At 36.4% G+C, this 24,059-nt stretch overlaps 1 protein-coding gene across 4 annotated transcripts in view; it reads left to right on the top strand.

The window, feature by feature from the left end:
- Window positions 1–24,059, top strand: part of MET (MET proto-oncogene, receptor tyrosine kinase) — a 116,315-nt gene that overhangs the window by 72,429 nt on the left and 19,827 nt on the right. For 3 of the 4 annotated variants that reach the window (XM_006069688.3, XM_025291149.2, XM_044946635.1), the window contains 10 exons: window positions 3,286–3,446; window positions 5,095–5,197; window positions 5,309–5,445; window positions 6,101–6,262; window positions 7,223–7,322; window positions 10,863–11,081; window positions 18,191–18,337; window positions 19,569–19,725; window positions 19,920–20,060; window positions 23,258–23,488. In XM_006069688.3, the coding sequence (XP_006069750.1) occupies window positions 3,286–3,446; window positions 5,095–5,197; window positions 5,309–5,445; window positions 6,101–6,262; window positions 7,223–7,322; window positions 10,863–11,081; window positions 18,191–18,337; window positions 19,569–19,725; window positions 19,920–20,060; window positions 23,258–23,488 (1,558 nt within the window). The remainder of the gene's footprint in view (window positions 1–3,285; window positions 3,447–5,094; window positions 5,198–5,308; window positions 5,446–6,100; window positions 6,263–7,222; window positions 7,323–10,862; window positions 11,082–18,190; window positions 18,338–19,568; window positions 19,726–19,919; window positions 20,061–23,257; window positions 23,489–24,059) is intronic. The other variant, XM_006069689.3, reaches the window with a different exon arrangement.

Below are 24,059 nucleotides of genomic sequence, written 5' to 3'. Positions count from 1 at the left end.
TATTAATTTTAATGAAAGCTACATTAAAATGGTTAAAAACAGTAAATATTTTAGAATTTTCTGGAACCAGACTCTCTCATAATGTTTGAATCTCCCCTCCTCCACCTTCCCTAACTCCAGCACTCTAACTGGAAATTTTTAAAAGGTTGGGTTGTATCACGCACAATTCATTGAGGCTTGGGCTGTACAGTTAGAAAGAAAGTAGTGCAGCTGAGTCCATAAATCCCTTTTGGTTCATAGTTGTTAGGAAGATTTCATGCTGCACTAGAGCATGACATTTAGCATTCTTACTGCAAAGAATAAGACAGATTATTCATCTTTTTCTTATCTGTCTTAAATGCTGCAGGCATAAAACCCAGCTAATGTGTAGAGTTTCACTTTCCTATAAATGTAAGTCAACCTGCTTTTCAAGGTACATGATGTTCAGTGGCTGAGATTCTCTGCAGTCCCACATATGAAATATTTCAGGAGTGCAAGCCCATTATTTTGTTTCAAACATGTTATCTGATCTTGTACTTAAAGAGCAATGAAAAATGCTTCAGAAAAGAAAGAGGACTTTCCAATATATTCTGAATTTATTAGGATAAAATTGTCATATCTTGTAGGATTAGAGTTCAGTCCCATGAGACAGCAAAACAGTTTATTAATTGATCAGAAGACTCAGATAAGAAGCAGCAGTGATATCTTATGAGGGACATGAGATATTTTATCTCTTTTCTGCAGTACACTGCCACCAAATATATTTGTGACATTTACTGAAGAGACAGATTTTAATTTTCCAAGGTTGTTGTTTTTGTTATTTTAATTTTCTCATGTATTATCCTGATGGATTTTGAAAACATGATCATTTAAATCATTTTCACCTGTTTAAGGACAATAGCTATTTTTGTGGCTATTTCTACCCTATCCAGACCCAGCCTCTGTGGCTTTATGCCGTACACTCATTTCCTTCTCACAGAGTTTCTCTACCCTCAGGATAACACAGTTTGCCAGCCCATTGTTGGTTCTGTCCCAGGGTGTGTAGTCCAAGACTGTGTCTTTCCTTTTCCCCCGGAAGAGTGAACGTTACCCCGTAAGCTAAGGCAGAATAGCTCAGTTGCCTGCCTTTAATTTTCAGCCAGGAGAGAAAAGCTGAGAAAAGCTAAGAAAAGCTGGCCTTTCAAATCCTGATGATCTCACAGAGGTTTTATATTAATAGCACCCATGTCTGTTGCCAGCACACCAATTGAACAACTCTCAGTGTCTTTTCTGAAATCATCACACAATCCCTTTGTCTTATATAGAAAGTGATGATGAACGTGGAGTGACAGACTTCAGTTTTTACATAGAAAGGGGAGATCTAGGCAGTGGGATCGGGCCAACATCAGCCTTAGGCAGCTGTTTTCAGTGGGGAAGACTCCTCATTAAAAGAGGAAATAACAGCTGTGTGACTGCCTCAGGCTGAAGAGAGCCCTGGAGGGTTAGATGTCTTTTTCTCTCCTACTGAATTTCTAACATAATAATAAACAGATTTTTTTTCTAGCAATTCTCATTGGCTAGACATGGACGAGGTAAATTTTCATGAAAGGCACAACTGTATAATGGATTTCATGGGTAAAGTAGCTATATAAAGGCATTAGGCTAAGACTTTTACAGGGGTTTGACAACAAGGGTATGACGTTGGTTTGCGATTATTTACTTGGGAGGGATGGTAACATTTGTAGATTTGAATTTTGCTAAAAGCTGTTCTAGAGAAGAATCACTTTTACACTTTCACTAACTGGTCTTTAGCAAATGCCCTTACTGATTTTTGAGTTGCCTGTATAGCAGTGCTATGTTTTCCCACCATTGTACTTTACAGCACAATTTACAATATGTCCCCCCAAAAGAGCATTTCCTTTCTCAATTGTCACAAAGCTGCTGAGGAGAAGCTTATTTTTAACATGGAAATTTGTTTTGTTTTAATAGTTTTAGCCTAAAAATAGTTGTCTTGTAGACTTCATAAGAGCCTAATGCTATCTTATATCACCGTTGCCAAATTTTTATTAACGAATTTGTTTTACTTTTAATACACCAAAGATAAGCCTGCAATAATAAAAGGAACCTATTATTATGTAATACTGAGCCTGAAGTAAATAAGTCAATCCTAGAAATGAAATATACAACTATGCCAAAAGAAATAATTAGAAACATTGCTATAATACAGATCACACTTGAGGCCCTCTCCAATTCTGTTTTTATCTATTTCTAACAGAATATGTTGACTGTATTAAATGTTACATCATTTTTAGCTTGTTAACTAACCAGCTGGTATATATCAAATAGTGACTATATTTAAAGGAAAAAAATGGTAGTTAGTAATAAATGTGAATTAAAAATAAGTAATTAAGTATTAAGTAAAATAAGTTCACTTATTCATTTATTGATGCCTGGCACATAGCAGATGATTTATAAATAAATAGTGAATGAATAGGGGCGTCCCTGGTGGCTCAGTGGTAAAGAATCTGGCCTGCAATGCAGGATACCCAGGTTCTATCCCTGGGTTGGGAAGATCCCCTGGAGGACAGCATGGCAACCCACTCCAGTACTCTTGCCTAGGGAATCCCATGGACAGAGGAGCCATGCAGGCCACAGTCCATAGGGTCGCACAGAGTCAGACACGACTAAAGTGGCTAAGCAGCAGCAGCAGCAGTGAATGAATGAATGGCATATATGTATTAAATACCATATACGTGACTGATATTCTGATAGCTGTTAAATGCAACTGTGAAAACACTGGGTACAGAAAGAAGTATTTTTACTGCATGACTTTCTCCTCTGGGTGGGGAATACCATAGCAACAATATGCATGTAGCATATACCCAGCTGGTACTCAGAACAAGGCATATACTGGTGCTTAGCTTCTAGGACCCATGAAGGAGTTTTGATCAGAGTTCAATCTGGAGGCCCAGATTATATAAGCATATAAAAGTATGGGTTATATAAAATGTAAAATTTGGGCCCAAAGTGTGTCTACTTCATCCCAAAAAGGCCTTTCATCCCCACCTAGGCTGAATTTGGCCTCTCTCTCATCTCTAAATCTGAAAACAACTTGTTTCATCAACCTGACAGATAGTTTAAATGTTTGTTCCAGATACTCTGAGATTTGTGTCCCTTTTTCCTTCAGTGAAAATTCAATTTTTTTAGATAATGGGAGAAGGAAGGATTTCCGATTCTTTGAGGATATGTATTTTGTCTGTTTGTTTTCCACACATATGAAAGATAATAATGTACTCGCTCTTTTTAAGTTCTATGTTGTCCTTATAGGTTTTTCCAACTAGTGCCCCCCTTGAAGGAGGGACAACACTGACTGTTTGTGGCTGGGACTTTGGATTCAAGAGGAATAATAAATTTGATTTGAAGAAAACCAGAGTTCTCCTTGGCAATGAGAGCTGCACCTTAACCTTAACTGAGAGCACAACAAACATGTAAGGACCTAAAAACACTTGGCCAGGGTGTGGCTGGAAAACAGATTTTAGTTTTGAATGAATACTTGTAAAACTTGCCCCAAAAGTCCATCTCTTGAGTTAAAAAAAGTCTTGGTCCACCACTCCCCTTGTGGATTTATTTTGTTTTTAAAACTATTTACTCACCAGGATTAAGGAGGGAGAAAGTGACATTACTCAGATGAAGAAAAGAAAAATCTAGCATCTGGGAATTTTTCAACCATTTTTGTAACAACTTGAGAAATTGTCTGGGTAGATTTGAAAGAGTAGCACTGGCTGGGGTCGGTCCATCTAAAGTCTTCAATAGGGAGACTCTTTCCAACAGTTTTTTCTATAAAAATCAGAGAAGAGTTCAATATGGACCCTGTTTTCTAAATTCACTTTCTGAATCTCAGAAATAGTGAAGCGGCTGTATCACACTTTTGAGACTCCTTGTTTTTGATGAGTTTATATTTAGCTGATCTTTATTGACACTGTAATGGAAAGTTAAAGTGTTAGTCACTCAGTCATATCCAACTCTTTTCGACCCTATGGTCTGTCCATGGAATTCTGCAAGCAAGAATACTGGAATGGTTTGCCAGAAAGGAGTGTATCTCATGTAGTCTTTCCCAAATCTCAGGAAATAGCAATGTTATCCCTGTTTTACAAAGTGGTAACTGAAGTTCAGAAAGATAGATTAGTAGAGGTAATTCAGAGAGTAAGAGCTGAACAGGCCTTCAAACTCAGCTCTCTTGATCCAAGACCTGTGCCTGTTCTACTATATCCTACTTGTAACTTCTATAAGATCTGAATCCCATAATGAACAGAGAACCCAGAAATTTTTAGTTATGTAGTAACAATAATCAAACATTTGAAGTTTTATAGTTTGACCTATTCTTTCAAGTGGTTATTTTATACCTAGTAGAATTCCTTCCAGGGTTATGCAAAGATCTAAATCTACTCATCTTATTTTACTGAGGCCAAAACATCAATTAATGTCATACTTGTTTAGCTCAATGGCAAAAAAATTCATTCAAGAAATCCCCCTTGTAAGTTCTTGCTCATTGCTTATAAATTAGAGCCTATAAAAGTGAGACACAATTCATCCTCATTTTTAAAAGTTTCTTAATAAAGCAAATTATACTTTTTAGGATTATAATAATATTATTAATTTAAAAATAATTTTGTGGAAAGCCTATCTTTATTTTATCATTATTGTTATTAAATAAATGTGTATAACCACAAAAAGGCATCTTTTGACATACTTTGAAGAGGAGATTTCTGCTTAGTTGTAATCAGCCCATTGTTTCATATGCTATCAAAATACCATTTCTATAAGTATGCCAAACATTATGCCTACAATTATAGAGGATTAGACTGAGATTATTATGAACTTTTCGATTGGTGAGTTCTACATTGATGATGTTTAACATTTCCTGTTTTGTCTATATGAATAATACAAGACAGTCAATATAAAGTTTAGCATAATAGTACAGAAATAAAGCTATACAATTTTCTGTCTTGATGCTTACTTGGAAACTCTGCTTGCTGTTTAGAGTAGTCAGCTCACTATTTGGAGATAATAACCCTTAATATAAAACACCCAAGCCAGAAAATGCCTTTGGACTTATATAAAACTTCGCTTTTTCAGGTTGAAATGCACAGTTGGTCCTGCAATGAATGAACATTTCAATATGTCCATAGTTATTTCAAACAGCCGTGGGTCAGTACAGTATAGTGCGTTTTCCTATGTGGTAAGTCTGGGCATTCATTTTCTCATGAACTAGGATATTTAATTATTACTTAATCTACTTAGAGTTATAAAATTGACAGGTTATTTTATTTTGTTTTTATCTCTCATTCAGGATCCTATAATAACAAGTATTTCTCCAAATTATGGTCCAAAAACTGGTGGCACTTTACTTACATTAACTGGAAAGCACCTAAACAGTGGAAATTCAAGGCACATTTCAATTGGTGGAAAAACATGTACTTTAAAAAGGTGTTGTAGTTTATCTTTTGTTTCATCAGTCAAGTTGGATTAATATTTGTACCTAAAAAATCAAGAAAATATTGTTATTTTGTGGCAAAAAGTCAAGAGGTTTATTATTTACTGTCCTAACCTTTAAAAACTTCTTCCTTCCCGAATCCCTCTACTCCTTTTTGCTGTTTTTCCTACCCTTCCCTTATGGTTTATTAATTCCACTTTTAAGTTTGTCTTCCCATCCACCTTCTTTATTGTTATACTTAGTATCCCACCTATGCTATAAGCTATGAGGTTCTGTTAATTGACAATAAACATTTCCATCAAGATTTACAATTAGATCATATCACTTTGGGGTGGTGAGAGCCATGAGGGAGATTAGGTTAGGAAGTTACGTTTCTGCTTCTTAAGAGATGGGAAAGCTTAAATCAAGTACCAAAACTTTAAAAATTGCTTAAAATCCCAAATAGTTTTAAGTTGGATGGTTTGCCTACAACAAAGCTAAGTCTGGGATCTAGTCAAATGCAAACACCCTACATTAAAAAGAGCATTTTTTTCCCTAGAAATTCCCATTTAGGTGCTATTGACTGATGTCCTTTTTTGACTTATGGATATAATTCTAATATATGTGTGTCTTATTAACGAAGATCCATTTTCTTAATTTTTTGTTCAGTGTTTCACATAGTATTCTCGAATGTTATACCCCAGCCCAAAGTGCTCCAACTGAGTTTTCTGTTAAGTTGAAAATTGACTTAGCCAACCGAGAGGTGAACAGCTTCATTTACCGGGAAGACCCCATTGTCTATGAAATACATCCCACCAAATCTTTTATTAGGTAAGTAAAAGTTTCTGATGGGTATAAGAAAATAATGAACTTGAGGGTGATTGGCTGCCAAATAGTCCAAAGGAAGATAGTTTTATTTCTGGATTTGATACTATTGCATTTCTTTTGAAGGATACCTTTCCAATTCAGAAGTGAAAACTACAGTCATGTTCTGAGTACAATTTGACTTTATCAGTGCTAGTTCATGCCATTTTATCCTAGTCTAAATAGATTTCGTTAAAACAATTTAACTGAACATCATAGTATTTAAGCACTTATATTATGTACATTTTAATTCTTTACTAACCTTAGTGCCTAAAAGTGGAATCGCCTTTTTCTGTCCATTTTACAGTGTATTTTTCCTTACCTAATTTACACACAGCTTTTCCCTATACCAGTGTGTAAATCACTCAGTCCTGTCCGACTCTTTGTGATCCTGTGGACTATAGCTTGCCAGGGTTCCTCTGTCCATGGAATTTTCCAGGCAAGAATACTGGATTGGGTTGCCATTCCATTCTCTATGAGATATTCCTGACCCAGGGATCGAATCCAGGTCTCCCACATTGCAGGCAGATTCTTTACTGTCTGAGCCAATACCAGACTCCCTCTAAATCAGTATCTCATTGGACCCATTTCAGTCTGCCTTATTTCTGTTATTTCAATCAGTCTAGCGACAGTAGTTAAATTCATTTTTCTTTGTATTTTTTTCAGACAGGAAAAAATATTTCTTTTGTGTGTTTGGTGAATAAAAAGAGAAATTCATTCCTTCAGCTTATGAAATAATGAATTTTTTAAATATTTCCAGGTTAAATAAGTTATTTCCAAAGAAAATTTACCACTGAACTTTCGTTTGACTTCAGTTGTGGCTGTAACTTGTAGTTACTACATGTGATTTAATTTCGTTTCTCTCTTAAAATACTTGATAGAGAAAGAACCTCTTATAGCTATTTTTCTATTTTATTTTGCTCCCAGTGGTGGGAGTACAATAACAGGTGTTGGAAAAAACCTGAATTCAGTTAGTGTCCTAAGGATGGTAATAAATGTGCATGAAGCCGGAAGGAACTTTACAGTGGTAAGTCCTCTACGCGATAGTTGTGCTTAGAACTCTGCATCTGTGCCTCTACTGCCAGCTTTCAGGGTACCAGAGACATTTCAGTTTTGCCTTTAATGTCTGCTATTTGTCTTACTTGCAGTGTAGTCAATAGGATTTTTTTAATTCAACGACTAAAAATATCTAGTCTCAGGCTAACATAAAACACACTCACACATAATGTTTAGACACAAATAATGATTATCAACTTGAGGCAGTGTTTTTTAAAAACAGTCAGTACAAATGCAAACTGCATCATCCCTGTCTTAGTCTGTTCAGGGTTCTATAACAAAAATACCATAGACTGAGTGGCTTACACAGCAAACATTTATTTTTTCTCACAGTTCTCAAGGTTGGGAAGTCCAAGACCAGGGTGCCAGCAGATCTGGCTTTCTGGGGAGGGCCCGCTTCCTGGTTTGCAGCTGATTATGTTCTCATTGTATCCTCATATGGAGGGGAAAGAAAGAGGAAGCAAGCTCTCTTGTGTCTCCTCTTATGAGGGCGTTAATTCCATCATGAGAACTTCACTCTCATGACCTACTTACCTCCCAAAGGCCCCATTTCCAAATACCATCATGTGAGGGATTAGGGTTCCAAATATGAATTTGAGGAGGATGCAAACATTCAAACCATAACATTTCCCTATCCCCCTTTTTATAATGCCCCATAGAACATCAACCTTTTTGGTCTAATAAAACCCCTGGGTAAAGCCTTTAATCTTGCCAAAGCATCCATGTCTTCCTAAGTGGTACGGTGTTTTCTTTCATATCCCTTCTTAACTATGCCTCTTGTCCTTTTGTTAGCATGTTATCAAATAATGAAAAAGAGCATTAGAATACTGATGTCCTAGAGTGGGTATGATGTGTAACACTTCTTCACCTTTTTTCTTTTATTTGCAAGGTCCATCAGAATTTAACTGAATTCCTCCTTAAATTGACCTATTTTGTGTTCTGACAGTTTTGGGTCACATTGAAGTGGCAGTTTTACTTCAGACTTCAGGAAGTTGGAAGTTATTTATGAAGATTATATATTGTGTTGTTTTTCTCTGATATAAAATACCCATAATCTAGTCAGACTTGTACATGCAACTTAGGAAAGTTCTAAGTGCCCCCTCTCAGGCAGGGTCTTGATTGGGGAGGTAATAGATTGAATTACAGCACTTCCTTTTAGATTCCCATCCAATATTTCTTGAAGGCTAAGGCTGCAGTGTGCTTTAATTACAAAAACCAATTTGGGGCTAAAAATGTCAAGCCAAATCACCAAACAATAAGGTCATCTCAAATAAGATTTTTCTTGACCTTCTCAATCAGCCACATTGCATCACCTCTAAAGAGTATTATTAGATTTTTATAATATTCCTGAGAGATTATACTCTAGGGAGTCCCCATATGAAGTAGAGAGCTTTGAAACCAATCCCCGCACATGGCCACAAACAAAGTTAGAATACCACCACTATTAATTTAAAGGACATCAGTTCTCCACAACCAGGCATAGCAATTTTTCATTAACCAATAAAAATAACAATAACCCCTTTTGGTGTTGGCATGCAACTTTTTAAAGTAGAAGTCTGAGAAATTATTAGTTTATCTAATTCACACTGAGGTTACATTATTAAAATCATGACTAAGATTTCTTCCCTCTGCCTCACCAACATTATGATGACATGTGACATCATTCATTCATTTGTAATATGTAGTTTTTTAAAACCTCCTAGGTGTGACAAAGAAGATTGAAACAACAGTAGAAGATTAGAATCTTATCTGTTTGCATATCTGGAAATGTAAACTTTGGTATTTTAGCCACAAAGATATTAAATAGAACAATGGATTCAGTTTGGACAGGAATGAAAAATTCAGTGGGTCTATTTGACTACTGTTTGCAAAAAATCTCATAAAGAGACCCGTGTTCTTTCCATATTCCCTTATTCTTGTAGAATCTGAAGCTGACCATGATGAATTGAAGCCATTCATTATTTAACAGATGAAAACTCTTGGTCAAGTCTGATTTAGATTTACTGATCCAGCCAGAGTAAATTTCCAGTCTAACAAATTCAAATCTTTTAAAATAAAAATATTGATCACCTTCTTAACAAAATGCATATTAATTTGTTAACATACATTATGCCCCAGAAGCCAGAAGTTTGTTAATTTTCAAATTTCTTGTTACATAGAAAATTATTGTAATAGCAGTAAAGTCGTTCATTTCCTTTTTTCAAGATCATAGGATAGCTTTTAGCATTGTAATATGGATTTGATACAAAACTAAGTAATATTTTATACATATTATGTCTGTATATCATTTTTCTTTATCTGCATATAGCACACATTTTTCAATAAAGAACAATTTTTAAATTATTTTTAAAAGAAAATATCAAATATCCAATTTTGTTTGTGCTTTTTCTGTATATCCTGAGTATTTTTCTATTGTGGACATAAGTAATTGTTTTATCTCCAACTCTACTTGTCAAAGAAAAGGAAATCTAAGGGATGTTGTTGCTTGTTTGTCTTTTCCTTGGAGGGAAAAATGCAACCATTTAACCTTAAATGCACCACTTTGTGTTGCTGGTTTCGTCTAAGCACAATCAAGAGGAAACCACATTTTCCAAACTTCTATAAATCAGAATTACAAAGGGGAAGATTTTTAATGAAAGATGAAAGGACATGAAATAATGATAGCAGAACCTTTGTAAAATAGAGAGGATAGGAAAAGTTTGACCAATGTAGAATACAGAGTGAACAAGAAACCACACAGCATGGGAGTCATGTGAATTTTAGAGCCAGTGGTCTAGGATTTATGTTCTTTACTTTGCTACTCAGAGCTTTGTGACCTGGTCTGATGATATCAGCTCAAAAATCTCTAGCACCTACCTCATAGGATTATTGTGAGAATTAAATGACACCAGCCTTGTAAAATATTTTGCACAGAACCTGGCACTCAGTAATTGATAGCTTAAAACACACTAATAAGATGATCTTACTGCATAATTAATTATAGTGTGAACCATATGGTGCTTGGCAGTTGACAAAGCACTTTACCTTGTAGTATTCTACACTGTGAATAACATTTTAATGTTAATTTCTAAATGAGGCAACTGAGTTTCCAAGTGAGGGCTTTGCCCTAATTCTTAAAGGTTGGTTTAAAGCTAAGATGCGAACAGGACTTAAATTGTACAAAGTTCAGCTTCCCACTCTGCAATAGCTGTTTCATAAGCAGCCACCCTCCTGGTGACTCCTGTCTTCTTAAGGAAGATAAAGTGACAGAGGAAAGAGACAGCTTCAGATAGAATAGCTTACATCTTCCCAGCAAGTGAAGCTTTGTAGCTCCTTAAAGGCTGGATTGTTTAGATAATCTTACATCCGTCAAGTTTCCAGAAATGTGTTCTTCAACATTAGTGAGTTAAATGGAGATTTTTTTTCATTTAATGTATATTTTCAATTGATTGAAACAGTGAAATGTGAAAGTTGCTATTGATGATGTCAAGCTGTGTTCTATTTACAGTGAATAATTGGTGTCTTACTGTAGGCATGTCAACATCGCTCTAATTCAGAGATAATCTGCTGTACAACTCCTTCAATGGAACAGCTGAACCTACAACTCCCCCTGAAAACCAAAGCCTTTTTCATGTTAGATGGGATCCATTCCAAATACTTTGATCTCATTTATGTACATAATCCTGTGTTTAAGCCTTTTGAAAAGCCAGTGATGATCTCAATAGGCAATGAAAATGTACTTGAAATTAAGGTAAGAAATGCTTAAAATGCTCTCTTAAATCATCAACTTGCACTTAATTGACTTCATCGCTATGTGAATAAAATTGTTGTGCTTGGTCATTATCTTATATTACATTAGCAAATATCTAAGTTCTGAAAAGCAAATCTTTTGACATAGGACTAAAAGGTATGCATAATCATGGACTGCTTTTTAATGAAGCATTTAAAAATTCTTTCTTAATGTATATAATAAAGAGTAGTAAATGTAGGACACAAATCCTTTAAGTAAGTTGCCTGTGATTTATTCTTCTGCCGATGTTACTTACATATTTCCCTGGACACCTAAATGTGCTCATTACAAGATAAAAGGTAAAAGTCATAAAAGTAAAGACATCAACTGTATTTCTGTACTTCCTTCTAATACTTGGAATTTTGTATTTGGGTGTGGTCATCTCTAAGCTGATTTATAAATGGAGCTGAATTTCCTCTACCTCAGGAATATATTAGCCTCTAAATATAATTTAATTGGACAATAACAAATCACCTTTTCTAAACCAGCCTGTTGCAAATAAAGAATACCAAAACCCTAGAGAGGTTACATGGTTTGACAAGTGATCAGATTGAGGCAGAACAAAGACTAGAATACAACTCTTTTATGTTGCTTCAGTCATTTTTACCTCAAATAGTAATAAAAGAGGCAATATGATCAAAACTTTAATTATCTATAGTCTCAGTCTCTAAAAACAGCAAAATATTTATATTTCAACATGATGTTTTTAGACATGCAGTATTTTTCCCCAAGAGATAGCCTGAATGCAAATATGAGCAAACACAAAGTAATAGGGTAGTCCTTGTTTAGATGTAATATAAATCCCATAGATCATCTCCATGTAAGTAAGAGTATGTTTTTACTAAAATTATTCTGCTTTTTCAACAAGACTTTGTCTACAGCCAAACCCATGTACACATTCACACTCATACAAGTTTACTAACCTCCCAATTGTGTTTTGCACAATAATTAAGCAAGCCCAGCATGAAATTAAATGGAAGCCTGCTTCAGTGAACAGCATGTTTACCATAGCAAAGTTCTTTCATCTGCTTCTTTAATTAGTTTTAGAAAGGGAGAAAGAGCTTTTATCACTTTTTTTTCAATAAAATTAATCTAGTGTGACCTTTTGCTTTCAACAATTACTGTGTTTGCCATTTCAAAGATTCCATTTGGTTTTTCTTGATGAAAACAAAGGTTTATTTGCAAATACTTCTACACCCAGATAAATTGTATTTTTCTGTTCCTGTATCTGTCATGGAAGGATTAGAGAATAATGGTTCTTTATCTACCCTTTCTAATAGTCTTACAAGGAGGAGAAAACTCCTTTTTCTATAAATTACATACCCATTATTCAATGTCCTACAAAATTGTTGGACCAAGAAAAATATGATTTGACATCATCCTCAGCCTTTAATGCTATTCCCAACCTGGCCCGAGAGGTCTCTGGAAATAGACACAAGAGACTTTCTTTTCTTGTCTATATACAGAATGACTCTTTTCTCTAACAAAGGTCTAGCACCTGTCATGTCACAGAGTGGCAATCTGGGGAAAATAGGAACAGTTTAGGGGGACTATTTTGGGAGTGTCATGATTTAGTCATCTCCCATATTTTATGTATATGTAAGAGAAAATCTAAGCTATACGAGAATCTTTTGTGTCACAGCAGTTTAACCCTTTATCAGTTTCTAAAGTTGACCATATTGGGACGACCCAGAGGGATGGTATGGGGAGGGAGGAGGGAGGAGGGTTCAGGATGGGGAACACATGTATACCTCTGGCGGATTCATTTTGATATTTGGCAAAACTAATACAATTATGTAAAGTTCAAAAATAAAATAAAATTAAAAATAAATAAATAAATAAAACCTCTGCCTCTCTGAAATAAGGAACATAAAGCAAGAGAAGAGAAAAGGTCTCTTCTGGACAAACAGTAAACTGTTTTTAGCAAAAGAAAGGGTGCTATTTTATTTCATGTTATTCATGTTCAATTACCATTCAAAACATGAATGTGAAATATATTTGTGTTCCATCAGTGAAAGCACTATGGAGAGAATTGTATTTAGAGTGAGATTTGCTTCTTTTTGCCAGGAAGAGTTTTATGCTGCTTAAGCAGCCATGCATATAAGAATTATTTGGCTAAAAAGAGATTGTGATAGTTTCCAGCCCTAGTTGTGAGAATTGCCTTAGTCAGTGTTTAGCCCAGTGATTACACCACGGCCAAGAGGGTCAGTCAAGTTTGGATCAAGAGAACATAATAGAGACTAAGTATCGGTCTTCCTCAGCATGAATCAGAAACTCCATAATGTGTGTGGTAGTTTGTATCTAAGGCTTAGGCACCAGTGTGGACAGTGGTCATCAGAAATAAACATCTCTTTGGGAGTACACATGAAGGCACAGTGTTCATGTCAGCAACAGCTCATGTTTTTGTGAAATTTTAGTTAACACAGTACTTTGACAAATATTGTTTCATTAGAGATTCATGTGGACATATGAGGTTGGGAAGTCAGTGATGATTATCCCCCTTTGCTGCTGCTGCTGCTGCTAAGTCGCTTCAGTAGTGTCCCCCTTTATAGATAAGTAAACAGAGGTTTAGAAAGATTAGATAATTTGTCTTGGGTCACATAGGGAGCAAACAGTATAACTTGGGCTCACAATCAAATTTCTTGATTCCATATTTGGTCTTATTTCTATGGCACCCCACTCCAGTACTCTTGCCTGGAAAATCCCATGGATGGAGGAGCCTGGTAGGCTGCGGTCCATGGGGTCGCTAAGAGTCAGACACGACTGAGTGACTTCACTTTCATGTTTCACTTTTATGCATTGGAGAAGGAAATGGCAACCCACTCCAGTGTTCTTGCCTGGAGAATCCCAGGGACAGGGGGGCCTGGTGGGCTGCCGTCTATGGGGTCGCACAGAGTTGGACACGACTGAAGTGGCTTAGCAGCAGCAGCTACTACATTACAAAGCTTTGCATATTAACTTTCATTTAATGTATACCAAAATACCTTTCACAATAGGAAAATTTTCTATCGTGTGGTATGTAGATGTCCATGCAATTCTTTAAGTAAAATAGCTCTAAACTCTTTACAAATACCTGAAAGTCAATTCTGATGAAAAGAAACCCTACATTTCCTAATTATCCTATTGTATGACTTTTCATTCATATTTTGTGCAAACTAGAGAAGCACAGTATTTAATGCTGGAACTAGAACTGCCTGACACTGTCCTGGGGCTTTATCATATTCTAGAGCATATTGATATACATGATAATAGAGATGCTTCAGAAATTCAGTTTGGAGAAGTTGGTTAAAACATGAAAAGGAGCAGGAAGATCAGCTAAGTCAAGGAACAGGAACTTATCTAACAGGGCTATGATACTAAGAAGGAGCCTAAGAACAAAGCTCAGATAGAGCGCGCTCAGATGGAGGTCTGTATCATTTTCTTAGCATTAGAAGGATTTAGAAGGGAGAGTCGTTCTAAGCTAACTCAGTCTACTTCCTGCCCAGAGCCACCAGAATTTGTCTTCCTCCCACTTCTGGCTGATATACCTGGAATTACAGGCCCAAATCCATTCACAGCCACTGTGAGGCCAGTTCTGTCTACAACAGGGTAGAAATGAAGGGCTCTTTTCTTAGAAGTCATTTGGCCCAGTGTCAAGACCTATTCTTATTGATGGGACTCATAAGTTGACACTTAACCCTTGAACAATATAAGTTGAACTGCACAGGTCCAACTTACATGCAGGTTTTTTTCAATAAATACATACTACAGTCCTATGTGATCCAGCATTGAGAGAATCCATGGTTTCAGAACCTCAGAATCAGAAGGCTGACTGTGAAATTATATGTGGATTTTCAAATACACAGGGATCAGTACCCCTAACCCCCATGTTATTCAGGGGTCAACTGTTTTTCTTTGTGCTATGCACTTTAATATGCATTCTGGGGTAGGGGAAGCCATATTGCAGGGCTTATAGACAGCACCTGTGGTATCCTACTGACCCAGGTAGCCAGTGAAGAAGCCAGTTTAATTTTGGTTCCCCCAGTTTTTCTCAAATGACCTGGGAACTTTTCTCCCCAAATGCCTGTTAATGTCCTACACACTTAGTTTTGAAGCTTCCCATCAAGGTTCTTTGCCCTAGTTCCCAAGCTGAGGAGGCTCATATTCTCTCAGTAAAGTGTAAATGTCCCTCGACCACCATCTCACTGATTTTTCTGCTGCCAGCCTCCCTGAGCCATGGCTGAGTCCTACTGCCATCCCCCCACATGGCCTTAGCTGACTTGCCCAGACTCAATATTGTGACCACCTGGACACGTGAAAACTTGTAGGATCCCTTGTGTAATGATATTATTTTTCAAGTCCTGCTTCTACTCCTATCTACTTTGTTCTTTAACCAGCTCAGACATGGGTTCCCAGTCCTGAGTCCTAGGTAAAAACATGTCATACCTGGCCAGAGTTGCAGAGGAAAGGGCAAGAGACATACTAATATGACACACTGGGAGTAATAGTTTTTTCACTTTAAAAATGTATTCATTTTAACATTGCAGTGAGAAAAAGCAACTCTTACTCATCATTATATTCTCAGTAACTAGCGTTTTGTCATACAGAAGTAGATGGTAAGTAGTGCATCCATGCACTTACCTCAGTGGTGTCTGACTCTTTGCGACCCTATGGACTGTAGCCCACCAGGCTCCTCTGTCCACGGGATTCTCCAGGCAAGAATACTGGAATGGGTTGCCATTTCTTTCTCCAGGGGATCTTCCTGACCCAGGGATCAAACCCGCATCTCCTGCAGCCCCTGCAGTGCAGGCTGATTCTTTACCACAGGGCCACCGGGGAAGCCTAATTTTGTATCAAATGGAATTGATTTGCTTCAAGACCAAGTCTCTTCTTGAACCTTAGTTCTCAATGTGTAAAGCAGTAATGACAATAATCTCTACCTCAGGAAAGCGTCTTTACAGGATAAAATGAGATAATTACAACTCTAGATTGCTCTATATATGTAAGGGGTTGAAGACCAGAAATCTCCTTTTGTATTGCTTTATTTAAAAACCTGTTGGACTTTCCTGGTGTTCCAGTGGCTAAGACTTTACATTCCCAATGCAGAAGGCCTAGGTTCAATCCCTGATCAGGGAACTAGATCCCATGTGCTACCTCTTAAGAGTTTGAATGCCACAACTAAAGATGTTGCATGCCAGAACTAAGACTGGCACAGCCAAATAAATAAATAAAAACAAAAAAACCTTATATATAATGACTGAAAGGTCAACTAATCCAACTTTGTTCTATTATTTATATTATACTATTTAATAATAGTTAATATTAAATAATAAAAAGTAAATAAAATTTCTAAACATATACATTTTTTTCCACAGCTTGATAAAGCTATGTTTTTTTTAAATGACAAAAACTAGCCTATACCTTCTTTTTTTTCTCCTGATTCAATCCCCTCTGTTATATAGTAGTAGACTTCCAGTATCACATTTTTTATATCTTGGATTGTAGACTTTTAAAATAATCACTATACATACAAAGCTGATAGTAATTTCTAACATAAGAAACTAATCATTGTGCATTTCTTAGGAAGCACAAATGAGAAAGTTTTGTTGTTCAGCTTTGTCATCTGTTTTTGTTTTGGAGATGCTTTTATGCAACATCCTAGGCAACCCTGAGCCTAAAAGGAGTACTGGAAATGTAGATGCAGTATGTTCATCCCTTCCCCCAGCCTCCATCATTATCTAAGCTGGCAAGACACGTTTTAGTCATTCCCTCATAAATCAAGCCCTCCAGCTCTTTAATCTCTTTCCTTTGTCATTTCCTGAATTCCCTCCAATATGTGGTCCAGGGCTATCCTCCTCAGTCCTAACCAACAAGTTGTCATTTGAAGCCGCAAGGTGACCTGTTAGATTTATGTGCTTCTGCATGGACTTGCCCTGTGTGGCTGACCTGGTTCAATGGAGTACGCATACTGCCTCTGGAAGTATCGTAAGGATAGAGTTTGTCTATATCCATTTTTTTTTAAACTCCAAATTCATGTTAGAAAGAAGAATTTTCTTCTAACTTCTTTTCCCAGGATATCTTACCTAGCACTCTATCGAGATCTATATGAGGCAATGTAAGACTAGTTTGTCAGGTATTAAAGATCATGTAAAATAAAGTGGAAACAAGGTAGCAGTACTGTAGTTGTTACTGGCTGCTCTTTGTCCCTCAGAAAAATACAATTATGTTTTGATATCTTTCTCCTCTGACTAATGGCTTTTTAATAAATACTGTAACCATACTCATTAAGTCTTCATATGAGAAATTGGACCTCTGTTTTCATTTCTTTCCCAAGGGTAATTATTGGTTTCTTAAACAAAACAGTGATATTTTAAATGCATAATGGTGACTTCATTTAACTAAATATGTCAAATTGAATAATGTTTTTAATGTCCTCATGTAACTATACAATTGTTCAAAATAATATAATCATGCTCTCATCATAATGAGGGTCTTATGGCATCTTACAAGAATGTCTTTAAAAATGGATTCGTTTTGTATAGGATTCAATGGTCAAGAAGAATGAAAAGAAACTGCCCAACTCAAACACCAAAGAAATACATTGACTTTTAGATCCATACATCAGAATCTCTGGAGATGGGACCTGGGCATCAGTATTTTATATAAAGCCCTCAGTGTGATTCTAAAAGTGAAGCCAGAGCTAAGTGTCTCTGCATTAGGCAGCTCAAACTAAATCTCTAAATTATTTCCCTTTTGCCAACCATCAGTACTCCCTGAAAACATTAATAAGTTGATTATGAAAAAGACATCATTTGACGTAAGGGTGTGAGTCAAGACGCTCTCCTTTTCTCTAAAATCCAATTTGATGGAAAAGCTAGATCCTATGATTCCTGACTAATTAGTACCCTGAAATGGTCACTCTCTATTTCAACCATCCAAATCCCCATGAAAATGAGTGTCAGATAATCATGTGCCTTCATAAATATACTGTGTTTGCAGTATATTTATATTCCTTCATAATTGTTTGCATTCCTTCAAAATTGTGAAGTGTTAACAAGCTCCTTTTTTTTTTTTTTTTTTTTTCCTTCTAGGGAAATGATATTGACCCTGAAGCAGTTAAAGGGGAGGTGTTAAAAGTTGGAAATAAGAGCTGTGAAAATATACACTCACACTCTGAAGCTGTTTTATGTACGGTCCCCAGTGACCTGCTGAAATTGAACAGCGAACTAAATATAGAGGTGGGATTCCTGCTTTCCTCTCATGATGTAAATAAAGATGCCAGTGTAATTATGTCACTTGCAGACTTAAAATAAATCATTAAAGCTCATTTGTGTGTAGGCTTTAGCTCATCAGTTCAGCTTGATTCTTAATTGTTATTTTAGAAATAGTGATGTTTTTGTTGCACTGTCTCCTTCCCAAGCTTCAAAAGGTAGGTCTCAAAAGTCCTTGCTGGCTACACTCTTCTCCATCATGCCACACTCTTGCTGAAATTTGCTGTAATCCTCAGGAGGGATGAGGACACATTCAGTGGTGTCTTTTCCCATCTCTCACCACCCTAGGAGGCCAGAGCCAACACAGTACTGCCAGCCACAGTGCTCTCAAATGCATAGTCCCATAAATAAAAGAATGTGTATGCACTGGATGAAGTGAAGTAAGAAACTATTTTATAGTAACCTTTTTCATATAAACAGCTATCTTCATTCCTTTAAAAGGCTGAGTAATATTCCACTGTGTAGATATACCACATTTTGTTTATCCAAATATATGTGATTTTTAAAGGGTTCCTGAAGTTTTCAAACAGTTATGAAATGGGAACATATAAAAAATTTAAAAATAAAAAGCTAAATCATGAGATCAGAGTTTGGAGTTCAAATGGACCATAAATCCAAAAAATCGTACCATGTTAGAGCTGGAAGGAGCATCAAAAACTTCTTCTGTGTATCAAAACAAAGCAAATAAAACTACCCTGAGATTTTATTATCCCATAATAATAACATAATTATTCAGTTCTTATGGGGAGTCTCCTGTGCCCTCTACCCTATCCTCTAGGACAGAATTAATGTTCTGTTGTCTCTGCTTCTTACAATATGTTCATGCTTCTACAGTACATATCATTGTGAACTATAACCATTTATTTTATTTTTTTTAATCATTTACTTTTGTGTTTGTGTCCCTTTCACACTTTAGTTCCTCGTGGTCAGAGACTGATTTTTATCTTTTTATTCCTAGTACCTAGTTATAAGCACAAACAGCTAGGCATCATGTAAGTATTTTAGTGATTAGTAGCCCCTAATTATTTGAACACTGAACAAGAATTTAAGAATGTCTTAATACTCTGGAGGCAATTATTCCACTTCTAGAACAGTAATAACCAGGTATTATTTTGAGCCTAGAGAGATTATAATTCAACTGTGAAGTGTATTTTGTACATATCATGGTTAATTTCTGACTTTTATTTGTCATTTGTAGTGGAAGCAAGCAATTTCTTCAACTGTTCTTGGAAAAGTGATAGTTCAACCAGATCAGAATTTCACAGGATTGATTGTTGGTGTTGTCTCAATATCAATAATACTCTTACTGTTACTCGGGCTTTTCCTGTGGCTGAAAAAAAGGAAGCAAATTAAAGGTGCATAATTTTTTTTATTGTCTGTTTTAAAGGCGTTGCCTTAACAATACAATCATTACAGTTTAAAATTGTCATAGATTCATGTGTGTGGTCTTATGCAATCCATAAAAGCCATGAGTTCTGGTCACCGGATCAAAGTCTACTTGGACCCATAATAGCCAAGTCTTTAACGAGGTCTTTCTCTCTCTTTTAAGATCTGGGCAGTGAATTAGTTCGCTATGATGCAAGAGTACACACTCCACATTTGGATAGGCTTGTCAGTGCCCGAAGTGTAAGCCCAACTACAGAAATGGTTTCCAATGAATCTGTAGACTACCGAGCTACTTTTCCAGAAGGTATACTTCAGTTTATTTTTCTGAAAAATACCTATACATACACCTCAGTGGGTTGTGGCAGTGTTGTTTATTTTTGTTTTTGCCTTTATATTTTTATAAAAATATAAAAGAAGTAGTCACCTCTTCTTTGGCCAAAGAAGTATTTAATTTGACAAAAAGTTACATGACTCTTATTTTTAAATGAACTCATATATGAGATTTTTTTAGAGTCTTTAAGCTCTATTCTCACAAAAAAGTTCATTTTAAAAATCATTTGAGCAAAGGTAAGCTGTTTATCATCTCAGTGCAATGCTAAGAAACTGTGAAGCTCTCTTTAACAACCCAGGAAGAGTTAAGATACAAGACATATTTATTGAAACAGAAGTTGGTACTGCTATATTTTTTTTTTTTACCTGCTAATCCTTAGACATTTAAATTATACCTTTAGCACTCCTTTGAAGGAGTCTCAATGAACTGTTAGCACCCAGTCTTTTATCCACAGCATCCCAGGACTTGAATATATTTTGAGTCTTAACCAGTGTGTGCTTAGTTGCTCAGTCATGTCTGACCCTTTGTGACCCTATGAGCTATAGCCTGCCAGACCCCTCTGTCCATGGGATTTCTCAGGCAAGAATATTGGAGTGGGTTGCCATTTCCTTCTCCAGGGATCTTCCCAGGGATCAAACCCAGGTCTCCTGCTTCACCATCTGAGCCACCAGGAACCTTCAGTTATGCTGTTTAAAAAGGAGAGTTAATGTTAGGCCTAATAATTGTCAGATTAACCACAGTATTTCACATTGTTTTATTTAAACTCTCCTGGTAAAAGCAGAATGTCTGTATTGTATCTGCTCCATTATCTTTAGAAGTTACAGGACGTGAGTCAAGTACAAGCATTTTCCTGGTTGAATATTTACCACTGGACAAATAAAATGAGTCACAGATCGTTGAAGATACTGCAGAACTTAGAAGTTGCTCATCAAAACAAGTACAAGAGCAGTGAGGCACTTAACATTTTAATTTTTTCAACACTTACTGCCTCTTACTTTTTCAAGTTTATGTTAGTTCTACAGACACCATTAATGTCTTTTCCCACATGACTCCATTCACCTTTAAGAATCCAGGCCCTTAACAACATGGGAAAATCAAATCCAGTTTATAGTTTTGAAATGTAGACCTATTTATTATTTTTTATTCACATTTAATGGCTCAAGTTTGAGATCTTTAAAATTAACAAGTGACTGTTTTGAAGAAGTATATTTAATTTTCCTTCAGCCTCTTTGCTCACCAGACCTCTGTCATCATTGCTAAGGAACTTGAGTTTCATCCTCTTTCCTACAGTGAACCTACTCCTTGGAGACATGGAAAAGTAAAATAGGCAAAAGAAGGTTACCCAGAGAAGAATGAGGAAATGCACAGCCAGTACCTAAGAAAGAGGCACTTAGAGAGCTTCTCTGTGTGTGTGTGGTGGGGACAGCCTCTTTATGAGTCTTTTCTGCAGACTTAGAATACACTGTGTGTCAAACCAGAATCACACTGATGGTTTGTGCACATGTTTGAACTTAACGGAAAGGTCAGTACAATTTCTGTGCCAGAGAACTTTTTCTTGTGCCTCATCAAGGATTTCCCTCCATCTCTGCACCTCTGAGAATTTAGAACCCTAATCTTTAGGTGCAAAAGTTTGAGAAGTGAAGGCAGAGGAACTGAGTTTATAGTTTCCATCATCTGGCTCATCTGCATTTCCCCCCAGGAAAGGTTTGAAAACCCTGACTCTGGGATTAAAGCAACAGACACCCAGCTAGGCTCCTTCCATCCCTCACCCATCCAACATCTCAAGCACTCCCCTAATGTTCTACATCCTTTAAAGAAGGATGAAGAATGCATCTGTCTCATTTCTAGCTAATGATTACTATAACTTACAATTTTCATAACTACAGGTGATCCCAAAGCTCTTCTGGAACCACTGCTGAGTTTACTGCTCTGGCCAAATTGATGTAGTAACCAAACTGTCCATTGTGGCAAACACTAAACATAATTAAGTGGGTTTAAGAATAATCAGAGGTAGCATCAACTTTCTTTTTATGCCGCTCTCTTAAGTTCTGATTTTCCTGATCATTTGCAAGCAAACAATATTTTCTTTTGATGCTAATGAGGACCCTCCCCCCACATAGGCCTCCCTTCTCTGTGTGTTATATACTAATACATTTCAATACCCAACCTAGTTTATCTTCAAGTCAGTTGCTTCCAGTATAACACCCTCTCCTTGACATATATGGATTCCCATTGGAAAGGGCAAAGCAACTGTTGCCTTCTCTGCCCTATTTGACATTAAGAAATGTGCTCTCAGCCCCACAATTTCCTACCTAGTAAAAGGGAACCTTGCCTGAGACTCATTATAAAGATCAACTTACAAGGAATGTTGATCTGATCCCTTTCCAAGTGCCCTCTAAGCAGTGAGGATGGCACACCAACCCAGTCCTTTGCTGCTCCCTCTAAACAAGGATAATACTAGATCTGCTGCCGCCACCACAGGATGGAAAACTTACCAATGTGGAAAGTTTTCATTTCTAAAAGTTTAACCATTACATATGTCTGGTTGTTTGTATGTATGTGTGTGTGTGTGTATATATATATAGAGAGAGAGAGAGGAAAGAGAGAGAGGGAGAGAGAGAGAAAGGTATATATTTCATTATACATATTTTTCTTTGACCAGGAATCCACATACATTTTGAGCAATACTAATTAATTCCATTAATAAACAGTAGTCTCTCAAAAGGCTTCTTTTTTCCTTTTCTTATAGTTCAGTTGAATTTTTGTGGGACAAGGCAGTTGCTTGACTACTTTTGCCACTTTTCATTCTTATGAGTATATGAATATTAAAAAACAACCCTCAAGCTTGACTTTTGCTATATAAAAGAAAATGTCTAAGGAAATGAAAAGGAAAAAACCAACTTTCAAAGTTACTCCTTAATGTAAGAAAATCAATAAATGTTTTTTATAAACACATACACACATACCCATATCTTTTCCCAATTTACTATTTTATTAGATCAATTCCTTTGTAAAGGTTTTTCCTAGCCTTATGTAGTGATACAATAATTATTTCTTTACATTTAAATTTAAATTTTGATTTTGTTATTAATTCAGTTTGCTTCTTCTGTTGCAGTCCCCACTAATTGAGGTTTTGCTACTGTCTCTAATAATTTTGCTTAATCTTGCAGACCAGTTTCCTAATGCATCTCAGAATGGGTCATGCAGACAAGTGCAGTATCCTCTGACAGATCTATCCCCCATCTTAACAAGTGGGGACTCTGATATATCCAGTCCATTACTGCAAAATACCGTCCACATCGACCTCAGTGCTCTAAATCCAGAGCTGGTCCAGGCAGTTCAGCACGTAGTAATTGGGCCGAGCAGTCTGATTGTACATTTCAATGAAGTCATAGGAAGAGGTAAGTATTTCCACTCAGCTTTTTGTTAAACACAATTTTCCAGTAAGCATTTTATCTTCTGCCTTTGCAGATTAGGAATTAGACAATAGTGAAAGCAACTGACAGAGCAGTGATAACAAGTGTGCTTGATTTCTGTTCTGCAGAAATACAACCCTGCAAATCACATCCATAGGGATTTGCCCCTGTGCATGGAGACAACTTGATAATCTCCCAGACATCTTACTAATGAATCACATTCCTTCCTCACCTTTTTCATAATGACAACTATAATTTCTTGAAAGTGCCTTTTACTTCTGTCTAAAAATCATTCTATTAAATTCTAATATTTTCACTCATATCTCCTTCCAGTCTTTCTTTACCCTGAGAATATTGACTAACTCTATGAAGTCCTGGTTTATAGCAGTTTGTACACTGCTGGACAGCATCAAGAGACAGGGAATTTATTGCCTTCCCTTGATCTGAAGAGTATACATCATCTCTACAATGCACTCCAATTTCTTTATACAAAGAGGAATGAATATTTGTATTAAGCCAGCCAGAGCAGCAATAACAGCTAGCATATACAGTACTG

The sequence above is a fragment of the Bubalus bubalis genome, chromosome 8 (genome assembly GCF_019923935.1).
Source record: "Bubalus bubalis isolate 160015118507 breed Murrah chromosome 8, NDDB_SH_1, whole genome shotgun sequence".
NCBI classification, from domain to species: domain Eukaryota; kingdom Metazoa; phylum Chordata; class Mammalia; order Artiodactyla; family Bovidae; genus Bubalus; species Bubalus bubalis.
This window is presented reverse-complemented; position numbering and strand designations above follow the sequence as displayed.